We start from the raw sequence: 12,488 nt of genomic DNA, 5'->3' as shown, positions 1-12,488 counted from the left end.
TCCTTCCTTTCCTCGTTTTGTTGCTCAGGTTTGGGCCTGTTTCCTTTTTTGTTGCTCAGATTTGGGCCTGTTTCTTTTTTTTTTTGCTCAGGTTTTGGCCTGTTTCCTTTTTTATGCTCAAGTTTGGGCCTGTTTCCTTTTTTTTTTTGCTCAGGTTTGGGCCTGTTTCTTTTTTGCTCAGGTTTGGGCCTGTTTCCTTTTTTTATGCTCAGGTTTGGGCCTGTTTCCTTTTTTTGCTCAGGTTTGGGCCTGTTTCCTCGTTTGTTGCTCAGGTTTGGGCCTGTTGCCTCATTTGTTGCTCAGGTTTGGGCCTGTTTCCTCGTTTGTTGCTCAGGTTTGGGCCTGTTTCCTTTTTTTTTTGCTAAGGTTTGGACCCGTTTCCTTGTTTGTTGCTCAGGTTTGGGCCTGTTTCCTTTTTTTATGCTCAGGTTTGGGCCTGTTTCCTTTTGTTGCTCAGGTTTGGGCCTGTTTCCTCGTTTGTTGCTCAGGTTTAGGCCTGTTTCCTCGTTTGTTGCCCAGGTTTGGGCCTGTTTCTTCGTTTGTTGCTCAGGTTTGGGCCTGTTTCCTCGTTTGTTGCTCAGGTTTGGGCCTGTTTCCTCGTTTGTTGCTCAGTGTTGGGCCTGTTTTCTCGTTTGTTGCTCAGGTTTGGGCCTGTTTCCTCGTTTGTTGCTCATGTTTGGGCCTGTTTCCTCGTTTGTTGCTCAGGTTTGGGCCTGTTTCCTCGTTTGTTGCTCAGGTTTGGGCCCGTTTCCTCATTTGTTGCTCAGATTTGGGCCTGTTTCTTTTTTTTTTTTGCTCAGGTTTGGGCCTGTTTCCTTTTTTATGCTCAGGTTTGGGCCTGTTTCCTTTTTTTATGCTCAGGTTTGGGCCTGTTTCCTTTTTTTTTGCTCAGGTTTGGGCCTGTTTCCTCGTTTGTTGCTCAGGTTTGGGCCTGTTTCCTCATTTGTTGCTCAGGTTTGGGCCTGTTTCTTTTTTTTTTGCTCAGGTTTGGGCCTGTTTCCTTTTTTATGCTCAAGTTTGGGCCTGTTTCCTTTTTTATGCTCAGGTTTGGGCCTGTTTCCTTTTTTGTTGCTCAGGTTTGGGCCTGTTTCCTCGTTTGTTGCTCAGGTTTGGGCCTGTTGCCTCATTTGTTGCTCAGGTTTGGGCCTGTTTCCTCGTTTGTTGCTCAGGTTTGGGCCTGTTTCCTTTTTTTTTTGCTAAGGTTTGGACCCGTTTCCTTGTTTGTTGCTCAGGTTTGGGCCTGTTTCCTTTTTTTATGCTCAGGTTTGGGCCTGTTTCCTCGTTTGTTGCCCAGGTTTGGGCCTGTTTCTTCGTTTGTTGCTCAGGTTTGGGCCTGTTTCCTCGTTTGTTGCTCAGGTTTGGGCCTGTTTCCTCGTTTGTTGCTCAGTGTTGGGCCTGTTTCTCGTTTGTTGCTCAGGTTTGGGCCTGTTTCCTCGTTTGTTGCTCAGGTTTGGGCCTGTTTCCTCGTTTGTTGCTCAGGTTTGGGCCTGTTTCCTCGTTTGTTGCTCAGGTTTGGGCCTGTTTCCTTTTTGTTGCTCAGGTTTGGGCCTGTTTCCTTTTTTGTTTGTTGCTCAGGTTTGGGCCCGTTTCCTCATTTGTTGCTCAGGTTTGGGCCTGTTTCCTCGTTTGTTGCTCAGGTTTGGACCCGTTTCCTCGTTTGTTGCTCAGGTTTGGACCCGTTTCCTCGTTTCCTGACTTCGTTCTTCTGCTGCTGGTGTCTCTTACTGTACGTTGAATGGTGTTACTCATGGCCTCCCTGCCTGCAGGTCCAGGAGGGCGGACGGGTGCAGTTGTCTTCCAACCACATCATGGTGTCGGACCAGGACACACCCAGGAAGGACCTGCTGGTTTGGCTCATCACTCCTCCCAAATATGGCTTCATTCAAAACACTAAGAGAGGTGAGAATCAGCCTCACGCTGGTCCTAAGTCACGGCGTGTGTCAGCACATGCTGCTCTGAATGCTTTTCCCATTCTGTTTCTGTCACACTCGCATGCCCACAGCGATGGCTGATGCCATCTGTCACAGCATGCTTATGTGGTTGATCAGCGCTGCCACGTTTCTGGCTACAGACGGAGCGGTTGTCTGTCCCACTTTTGACTGCTGCGCTTTCTGTGCGAACGTTTGGAGGAGAAGGACTGAAATGCTCCCAGAGGGAAAGTGTCTGATTGAGAGCAGAATGGATGAAAGATGAAAGACGAATAAGGTCAAACGGTGTCTGTAAATTTATTATAATACACTTCCTGTGTTTGGAGTCACACGATTTATTACACATTCCTTAGACTTTTCTTCCAAGACCAAGAAAATGTTTCATATCAAAACACAGGGAGGGGATGAAATAAGAAGCTCAACCTTTTCATTAGCAACAGAAGTGATGCTGTCGTAGAACAGTTTCTGGTGCGCGACACAAGTTGCAGAGAAGAAGAGACTTGAGTATGTTTGTAACGCGTTCTGCTCCACAGAAGCTCCAGTCGTCTCTCTCTCCACATCCCCCGACATCTAAAGGCCTGAAGGGAGCTACGGGCGCAGGCAGTTTGTCCAGCGTCATTTCAGTCATGTCGTCTAAAACCAGCCTCTCCCTTTGCCTCTACCTCCATCACCCTTCAGGTTTCGCTCGCTATGAAATTGCAATAAATGAGAACAGTCCAAAACCTGCAAAAAATCAGTTTAAACACAAACGTTTTCAAAATGAATTGAGTCGGTGACGCCAGGTTTGGGACTGAAACACATCCAGCTCCAGCATTTCTCTGGTGGCTCCAGGTGAGTCCTGTTCCTGCTTAGACAGTCAGATGATAAAGATGGGATGTGATGCACGGTCTCAAACACACACTCTGCTGCAGGATTCCCAGCGGCGCAGACTCCCGTCACCGTAGAAACCGCCTCCTCTCACACTCACTCGCTTTCTCTGGGATGACGCCGTCTTCCTCCCTCCAGTTTCTTCTGCTCTGCAGCTTTTAATGTGAAGTCAGAATCATGACTTGACCTTTTCCTCTCCTCCCGTTCACCAGGAGGCTCCGCCGGCGGCTCGCAGGTCATCACCACTGAGGAGCCTTTCTCTGTGGAGGACCTGGTGTCCGACTACATCTTTTACGTCCAGGACAGCAGGCGTGAAGCTCAGGCCCAACAGGACGTCTTCAGCTTCTACATCAGCGACGGGCACAGCCAGACGGAGGCTTTCAGTGTTGAAATCGACATACAGGTAACGTTACGGAGGAGTTTGTGCCGGTGTGAAGCCACGCAGCCTCTCAACAGTCTGTTCTCCACAGCAGAGCAAAGAGGAGCGAGAGCCCGTGGTGTCGGTCAGCAGCATCCATGTGGAGGAAAACTCCGGAGTCGTCATCACCAACTCGTCCCTGAGCGTCTACGATCAGGACACGCCAGAGAACGAGCTGCTCTTCAGAATCATCCGAATTCCCTCCTATGGTGAGCGTCACGACGTCATGATCCATGAGCTTCATCTGCTGCTTCTGCTCCTAAAGGAAGGCACAGACCACTTTGGTTTATGTTCTACGAACCAGCAGCCCACGCTGGAGGTCACTAAGACTAACATGTATTAACATACACACACACACCATCTACGGGGCGACACAAAGTCATAAAGGAGCTACGGAGCTGAGGAGAATCCTGAACGAGCTGGAGACACGCACTCGTAAACACATTACTCTCACTGCTGCGTCTCGAACAACACGCAGCCGTTCCTCACACTCAGATGAGCCGACCTTCACACACCGAATCCCCTTCAGCTAACTCAGATTGAGTTTTCTATCCTGGCTGCCAAAGTCTGCTACACTGCTGCACAAAAAACCCTTACTGGACTGCAGTATGTCTCCCACACCAGCAATGCCTTGTTCCAGCTCGAAAGTGAATATGTCGAAACAGGCGCCAGAGGAGCTCATGTACAGGTTTGCTCCATTGATACGCGATGGGTCGTCACGGCGACACACAAGGCCTTAAAATAACACCAGCATAACTCAGTGTGTTGTAGTGATTTCAGCAGATCGTTATTCCTCCCAAACGTGCTTTTACCACTGGCTGAGCGTTCTGCCACGGGACGCTCCTCCGAGAGTGCCAGGCAGCTCCTCGTTCTCTCAGGCAGCAAACAGACTCGGTCTGAGGTGTCCTGCACTTCGTTATTTCATAAGAACCATCGTCATTTGAAGGTTTCAAAAATGACCTAAAATTGTCTCCGCTTCCCTTTAAAGCAAAGTCTGTGTCTCATTATGCTCCAGGATTTAGCCTCAAGTCTCATTCAAACCAGGCTTTGATTTAAGGCCGTCCGTGCGCTGCCTGTTCCCCGTGTGACCAGGACAACCACAATACTTAACTGGATGGTGCACGCTCACATCTGCAGCTCTTCACCAAGCTTTATTTCCCTCAGGCAAACTCCGCCGACGGCAGTTCTACTCCGAGCCGCTGGAGAACGGCCGCGTTCTGACCCGCGGCTCCACCTTCACCTACCAGGATGTCCTGGACCGGCTGCTGGTCTACACCCCCGAAACCATCAGCGGCGGTGCCGACGAGATGGGCTTCAATCTCACCAGCGGCGCGTACACGTACACAGGCCGCCTGCAGTTCACCATGGACGTGACCAAGAGCGAGGGGCCGCGCATGACTGTCAACAGGGGCCTGCAGCTCCCAGCCGGTGAGGCTGGGGACGTGGACGCCGCCTCTAAAGCTTCCTGCAGCGGGTGCAGGAGCCGGTCAAACTAGTCAGGGTGGATAATTAGTCCTCTGAACTGTTTCAGGATCCTCCTCCAAGATCACGGAGCAGAACCTGAAGGCCACAGACCTGGACTCTGACAACCTGAAGCTCAGGTACATCCTCACCAAAGACCCTCCGTCTGGAACACTGCAGCTCAGCAGGAGCGGGCGTGTGGAGAAGCTGTCTGTCAAAGGTCCACTTCAGAGCTTCACTCAGGACGACGTCAACAGAGGTATCAGTGGTTTCAGTTCTGCTTTTTGCCAGAGCCCACTTTGCTCTTTTTTTCGCTGTCGTAGATTCTTGTTTATTTAAATTTCACAACATACAAAAGCCTCAGTAGATATTCAACCTTCATCACAACCTTGTAAGTGATGAAACATTAACGAATTAAGGGCGTTAACCTCCATAAGTGTGAATAGAAGCTGTTGGTATTCGGGGATGTTGATTCTTCATTATAGCTTTTAATTGCACTCATCGGAGCTCTGCCACAGTCGCACTGAAAGCTTCTGCTGATTCTCCTGAAGAAGCTGATCCCATAAACGTCATCAACCTCTGGTTCATTCATGCACGGTGTCCCTGCAGGCCTGCTGCAGTTCAGCCACGAGCGCGGCGAGAGGGGAGGCAGCCTGCTCTTCAAGTTCAACCTGGTGGATCCGGAGGGCAACAAGCTGATCGAGCAGTCCTTCTTCATCAGCGTGCTGGGTAGCTCCTCCACCCTCCATTACCTGCACCACCAAAAAAAGTGTCCCTTCATTTAGCGGAGAAAACGCAATTACCAGATTTATCCCTTGCTTACTGAGGTGCCGCTGCACCGCAGCACCTGCAGAATGAGAATGAACCACAGCAGCACATTCTTCGTCTGTTTCAATCAAATGTTGTTTCACTGTTTTGTGCTGTTAACGTCATGGGCGCTTTAGTTGATGTTTCCATGGATGCAGCAATAACAGAGGAACTCCTTCACAGAACGCGTCATCAGAGTGTTTTCACACGTTAATATTTTCCGACTTTTAAATGAACGTTAGATCTTAATTCTGCTGCTGAACTCTGAGGCGTGATGCAGGAACACGTTCCTTTCCACCTGCTTCCTTCAGGGACTCAGCCGGTGCCCTCGTTGCAGACGTCCATGGCAGCTGAACCAACCTCGCCCTGATCCTCTCATATCTTTCCTCCTTCCTTTTATCTGTGCTTCACTTCATCTCTCTCCTCTTGGTGCTCTGTCAGATGTGACTTCGCTAAAGTTCCTATCTCTCGCTGCCACGCTGCCTTCTGATTACTTCTCCCTGTCTTCTCTAATCCTTTTGTCCAGATCTTTTAAACTCATATCGTTCCTTCACACCCTGATATGCTTTATTTCATCCTTTACCATTCTGCTTTCTCGGTTTCTCTGGTTCCTATTATCTTTCTGTGTCTTATCTCTGCTCTTTCTCCACTGCCTCTCAAAATCAGACTCAGCTTCTCCTCCTCAGTTCAATTTCATCCTTTTTCACTAGGATGAGAAATTGACTTCTCACACTAGTGGAGGAATTGTTTTTCGAAGCGAGCGCGGCCTTCACCCTCTCCTTCCTCCTCCAGAGGACCGGCTTCCTCCCTCTGTTGTGGTGAACAAAGGGCTCGTGCTGGATGAAAACGCAGTGAAGAAGCTGACCACACTGCAGCTGTCAGCGAGCGACCAGGACAGCGAGCCGGCGGAGCTCGTGTTCCACGTCAGCAAGCAGCCGAGCCTGGGTCACCTGGAGCACGTCAGCAGCCCAGGTACAGTAGGCAGCGGAACCAAGGCGGGTTCTCCTTGTCCTCTCTTTGACACACGGCTACTGAATGACCACAGCGTTACACATTTACCTTTATGTTCTCAGCCTGTCGTTTCACCTGTTCACTGTTTTTACGGAAAGAATAAAATGCTACAAATTTCCATGAGGGAGAAACACAAGCCTTGATCTTTCTGCGACCAAAAAGAGGTGACTATTTATCTTGGGCATCAGTTGACCTCCACAGAGCTGCTCTGGATAATTACCAGCAGCCGTCTGTCAGTCCAGCCAGCTCCGTGCTCCCGTGGGACCGGCTGTCAGCCTGCACCGGGTGTCATGGTAACGGCAGCGAGAGGCCGATGCTTTGTTCCATGCCCACTTTCAAGCAGGCGCCTTCAAAAGCCTTGATAAGTGGGAGAGGTCACGACGCCTCTCTGAGGAGCAGAGTTTGTCAAAAGGCACACAAATCAACTGGAACCTGCTTCACCTCAGGTGCGTCTCTGAGAGACAAGCGCTGGAGCACTGATGCCAAGAGACCGACTGCTTCGTTGTTTGATCCTGAAGTTCAGCCTTTAACGTGTCTCCAGTAAAGACGCTGAACTGTTGTCTTCATGAAAAGGGAAAAAGATGCAACTAGACGTTTGAAGCCTTAGCTCAGGATTAAGCTATTGATTGTTCTGATTCTACATCTCTACATAAGAACCTTCGCATTAGAGAAGATCGTCAGAAAATCAAGCTGAGTCAGCTCAAAACCTGTTTTCATTGATTTTTTTAGATTCTTGTTTTCAGTATTTGTGTATTTCATCCATTTAATTTCATTTACGCGTTTGCCTGTTTTATTGTGCAGCGCTTTGTTCTTCGTTGAGCTCAGTGCTTTGATAGTAAATAAATAAAGCTGAACACACTCAACGCTTTGCCGACATGGCGTCCGGCCTGTTTCCTGTCAGGACAAATCTAAGGAAGTCTACATTTTTTATAATGTGGTGGCAGAAAAAGCTGAGTTTTCATCAGCGAGTGCAAATATTGCATCTGTCTCTCCTGATTACGTTGAGGTAAAAACCAGCAGCGCGTCTGCTGCGCTCACTGGAGGCTGACGTGAGGAGGGTGGATGTTGAAAGGCTTCATCTCATTCCATCCTCAGGGCCACGGTGACATGTTGACAGTTTTTGCCCTGCTCTTATAGCATCTGACCTGCGTCTGTGGGACTTTATTTCATTTTTACTTTGGAACGTTTCTCCCATCTGCAAATCTGTATCCGTCGCCTTCTCAGGGAAATTACTTTGATGTGATATTCAGCAAGTTATTATGTTCACATCAAAGTAACGTAAAAGCCCGAATCTGTGACCAACATTAAACCTTCATTTGAATTAGTCTATTTATTTTTCTTCCGAGCCTGCGTCCATCTAATATTAACCCATGCGTTTAAACAGCAAATATCAGAGACAGAAATCAGGACAGATTAAAGATTAGCTGAAGCTCTGACAGTGTGACACGCTTCAATTCATTCAGTCTCATTCAGCCACAGGATTGTTTGCGTCAGTGGCTTCTTCAAACTGTTACTGGAAGCATTTAGTGGAACTCAATACTGTAAAATGGAGCCAGGAAGGAGTCACATACTCATAGCTCGCATTTTTAGTGAAGTCTGTTCATGTTTGAGGTCATATTTAGAAAAAGTGATCTAATTCACACTCTTTTATCATAAAATCACATTTAGTTGCTGTGAAGATAATGATATTTTCTACTTTTGAATATTTTGCATTGAGCTGCATGAAACCAGCACAAACTGTTTCTGTTTCCCTTTGTGTTCTTTATTTTTTTCAGATAATTGCCTTTAATTTCACACAGTGATGTTTGTTTGTTGCAGTCAAATGTGATTACGATTCCTACAGAGTGTTTGATCTGTGAAGGAGCCAGAGCCTTGTTACATGCGTTTAACTTTAGCTTCGGTGGAGTTTATTTTCTCATTAGCAGGAGAAGCTGTGCTCAGAGATGAATGCCGAGGGGGCTTATTAAAGCATCTGATGCCAAAATAGAAAAGATTAAAAGGATGAACCTGCACTGACTTCACCACCACCACGTGCTGATGTCCTGATGCTGTTCTCATTGATACTGTGTGATTGTGCTGATCTGTCATGAGTGTTGCTTTCTGCGACCAAAAGACCAGGTTCTGATACATTTCCTGAATCAGAACCTGTTGCACTTCATTTTATGTTGGATCTTCACCAACAGCTGCTTCCATCTGTTTCAGGCACCAGAATCAGCACCTTCACTCAGGCTGACCTTGTCTCACGCGGCATCCAGTACGTCCACACCAGCGAAGAAGAGAAGTACGCTGACCAGTTCTCCTTCACCGTGTCTGACGGGACAAATGAGGTAAAGGAGGTCAAGAACCCCAGGTCCAGTTCTGGTTAGTCCTTTGTGTTAGACTGTCATGCTGTCATGTGTTATGTGTCATGTGTTAGACTGTCATGCTGTGCTGACTGTGAATGATGAGTCAGCGTTCAAGGGAAATAATCAGATGTTCAAAGACGTTTGATTCACTGGTTGCATTTAAAGCAAATTTGTCCTAATATATTCTTAAATAAATGTGTTACTTTCCAATGTTGGGAGTTCCGTCACACACGCTAAGCAGCCATCAGGTTTTAGAAATCCACTCACAAAATGTGTGAACACTACACGTCCCGTTCACAGGCCTTCAGAGCGGCTGTGTCTGGAGCCTCTTGCTCCTCTTATTGGCCACGGTCATTTCCTTTTAAAACCCTCCATTTGTCTATAAATGAATGGACACAAAGCCTTCTGGGTGATGGAGCGGCTCTGCAGCCCCCAGTTCGCTTCCTGCATCAGTCGGCCTTGTTAATCCCGACTAATGAGGACACAAGGACCTGCGTGAAGATGTGAGAGGGCCGTGGCCTTCACGCCGGGCTGACTGCAGCCCAGCCAGCTCTTTGAATTAGACGGTTCTCTCTTCTGGCCGTCCTCGTCAGCGTTTTGTGGGGACATACAAACAAATTGCCGAGGCTCCCGTTCCCGACCCGCCGCGCGTTTGCTGTCAGTTGCAGAGCTGCAGGTTGATGCTGGACGTTTGCTGCCTTCAGGTGGCCCAGACCTTCTACATCACCATCAAGCCGGTGGACGACTCGCGCCTCGCCACCCTGCTCCAGTGTCCTGGGATGAGGGTCCAGGAGGGCGTGAGAAGGAAGACCATCACTGAGTTTGAGCTGAAGGCCACTGATGCAGACACAGAGGTAGAGTCCAGCAACAGCAAACCTCTAAAACTGTTCAGCTGTGGATCCTGCTTCCATTCTCATTGGACACAGTCGTGGTTTTATTCAGTGGGTTTTATTATTTGAATCCTCGTCTGCCTCAGCCTCTGATTAAAGCCCCTTTTCCAGGCGGAGTCCATCGTCTTTCTCCTTCTCCGTCTGCAGCCTCCTCGTCACGGCGCCATCGAGCGCACCAGCAACGGCCAGCACTACAGACGACCAGCAGCTTCACCATGGACGACGTCTACCAGAACCCGCATCAGCTTACAACCACGACGGCTCCAACTACTCGCTCAAGGACCGCTTCACCTTCACCGTGGCCGACGGCAACCAACCTGCTCTTTCATGGTGGAGGACGCAGGCAAAGAGGTAAGTGAGGAAAGGGATGAGTCACAGCAAGGGGGGGCCGCTGACCTTCTGATGGCAAGCGCAGGTGAATGCCGCTGCTTCAGAACGTTGTGGAGCATCTTTGCTTTGACTCAAGACGTTGTGAAAATTGGTGCAGAACTTGGGTGATTTTGCACAAGGTGTTCAGCGATTGCCTTCCATTCAGCTCAAACGACCCCCCTCCTGGTGCTCACAGGTGCCCAGGGGCCGAGGGGGGAGCATCTGTGTGATGGTGGCGGCAGACGAGCACCGATGTCCTCATTTGAACACGCTCCCGTGCTCTTGTGCGGTTATTATGCTCCATCACTCTGGGGCCTTTGCCTTAATGATCACACATGATTCCCAGCTGTTTCTGTTCCCACTGGAGCTGCCCTGCTAATCAACGCACGGGCTGCTATGTTGAACTCATCCTTCAACCAGCTCACGTCACACTTGACTTTCCCATCATCCGTCGTTCTCTCCACATTCCCTCACGCGCCCGCAGACGGCGAGGTGGCTGGATATTAGAGTAATTTATCTGATTTAGCCCATTATCTCTTTGACAGGGGACCAATCGATAAAGTAATAACGTGCAGGTCTGCTTTGTCTCTTATGACATTCGACATATATCGCGTTAAAAGATTTTCTCTGTTCTCCTGTGGACCCAGAGCAGGCTGTAAACCACATCCTGTGTTTTCAATCCCTCAGTCAGACACTGACGTTTTGAGTCACCTCTGTGTCTTTGGGTTTTACTTAGAGACTTTATTCATTTCATGTTTCATCCAGATCGTGACGGCTGCGCCTCAGAAGTTCAAGATCGACATCCTGCCGGTGGAACGACGGCACCCCTCGCATCGTCACCAACCTGGGCCTGCAGTGGCTGGAATACATGGACCACAAGGTACAGACCTGACGGTTCTTGTGGCAGAGCCCACAGACGTCTGAGTCTCCTGTCGCCGACATCGTTGCTCTTAATATGCAATTAATTTGCGCCCCCTGCTGGTTCAAATGGCCCATCACATCCAAAGGCATCAGTTTCTATGGTGGATGTTTATTCATCCTGCCTCCGCTGTGTTTGCACTACAGGTAATAAGGTCTTGCATGTTCTTCACTGAGGCAAATGATCACAGCATTAAACTGGCAGCGTCTGCTTCTAACAGATGGAAGGAAAAGTCTGTCTGTCTGTTGGTTTTGGTCCCCAGCTTTCTTTTGTCTTTTTTTTCTAGTTGTGTTCATAAAACCAAATAAAACAGAGCTTTGGTGGTGTAGTGGGTGCAGTTTCTATTCACTGCTCTGGCAGATGCAGGTGTGTGAAGTATGAACTGTGTGATTTCCGTGTGACGTCCGTTAGGCCACAAACCTGATCACCAAGAAAGAGCTGCTGACCATGGACCCAGACACCGATGACAGTCAGCTGATCTACCCAAGTCACCACTGAGCCGAAGCACGGCTTCCTGGAGAGCAAGCTCAAACCTGGCAACCCCGTCACCACATTCACACAAGGTACAGACACTGAAGATGAGCAAAGCGAAACCACGGTAACATCAGGCAGATGTCGTGTTGATGCTGAAGCCAAAGACCTTGTTTCAGGGTGTTGTTCGAGGCTCCGTCTGCAGCGGTGGGCGTGTTAATCAGCACGGCCCCGTCCCTGAGCCGATCCTCGGCTGTAGGCGGCAGACGCGATCAGTGTCACTGCCTTCATCAAGTGTTGATCCTCTAGGCTGGAGATCAGCTTCAATCACTCCCTTTGATCCTTTGCTTTCTCAATCCACAACCTCCTGAACGCTAACAAATAGCCATTAGTTAAATGAACCCTCCCCCGTGCTCTGCCGTTGGCTGGTAGACACTTACGTAGTGCATAGGTTTCAGCCCATGTGGCGTCGTTTAGTGCTGGTGTCTCTTTCCTAGAATTCCTGAATGTCTTCTAAACTGTTTGATCACAGCGGCTCTCATCGGCTTTTTGCTTTCCAACCTATAATTATGAATGATGTGCCCGTTTGCTCCTGCCTCCTGTGGATGGTACAAATGAGCAGAGATGGAGCCAGTAACGACTTTCATCTTCATTTTCAAGTTTTCTCTCTTTCTCCTCAGTAATGGAGGAAGGCCAGAGGCTGCAGATTACAGAATCATTACCTCACAAAAATACATTCCTCACAAAGAAACAGTTTAATGAATGAATGTCACGTTGTTCTTTGTAGCCGACATCAATCTGGGTCTGATTCGCTACGTGCTGCATCACGACAACGTCCAGGAAACAATGGACAACTTCAGGTTCCTGGTTAAAGACAGTAAACCCAACGTGGTCGGCGACAACGTCTTCCACATCCAGTGGTCCCTCATCAGCTTTGAGCACAAAAGGTTTGTATCGTGAGTGAATCTGCGAAAGGTTCCGCGGCTTCTGGACAGAAACCTT

General features: G+C 48.8%; 1 protein-coding gene across 1 annotated transcript in view; it reads left to right on the top strand.

Moving 5' to 3' along the window:
- fras1 (Fraser extracellular matrix complex subunit 1) overlaps window positions 1-12,488 on the top strand; it is a 114,032-nt gene that overhangs the window by 93,793 nt on the left and 7,751 nt on the right. Inside the window, 18 exon segments of the mRNA XM_055511642.1 lie at window positions 1,767-1,899; window positions 3,008-3,198; window positions 3,266-3,422; window positions 4,378-4,641; window positions 4,745-4,933; window positions 5,284-5,403; window positions 6,274-6,453; window positions 8,695-8,819; window positions 9,542-9,691; window positions 9,839-9,923; window positions 9,926-9,963; window positions 9,966-10,040; window positions 10,043-10,078; window positions 10,862-10,912; window positions 10,914-10,976; window positions 11,427-11,498; window positions 11,500-11,578; window positions 12,274-12,433. Coding sequence (XP_055367617.1) covers window positions 1,767-1,899; window positions 3,008-3,198; window positions 3,266-3,422; window positions 4,378-4,641; window positions 4,745-4,933; window positions 5,284-5,403; window positions 6,274-6,453; window positions 8,695-8,819; window positions 9,542-9,691; window positions 9,839-9,923; window positions 9,926-9,963; window positions 9,966-10,040; window positions 10,043-10,078; window positions 10,862-10,912; window positions 10,914-10,976; window positions 11,427-11,498; window positions 11,500-11,578; window positions 12,274-12,433 — 2,168 coding nt within the window.

This window comes from Betta splendens, chromosome 9 (assembly GCF_900634795.4).
Source record: "Betta splendens chromosome 9, fBetSpl5.4, whole genome shotgun sequence".
Lineage (NCBI taxonomy): Eukaryota > Metazoa > Chordata > Actinopteri > Anabantiformes > Osphronemidae > Betta > Betta splendens.
Note: the sequence above shows the minus strand (reverse complement) of the source record. Positions and strands in the feature narration are given on the sequence as shown.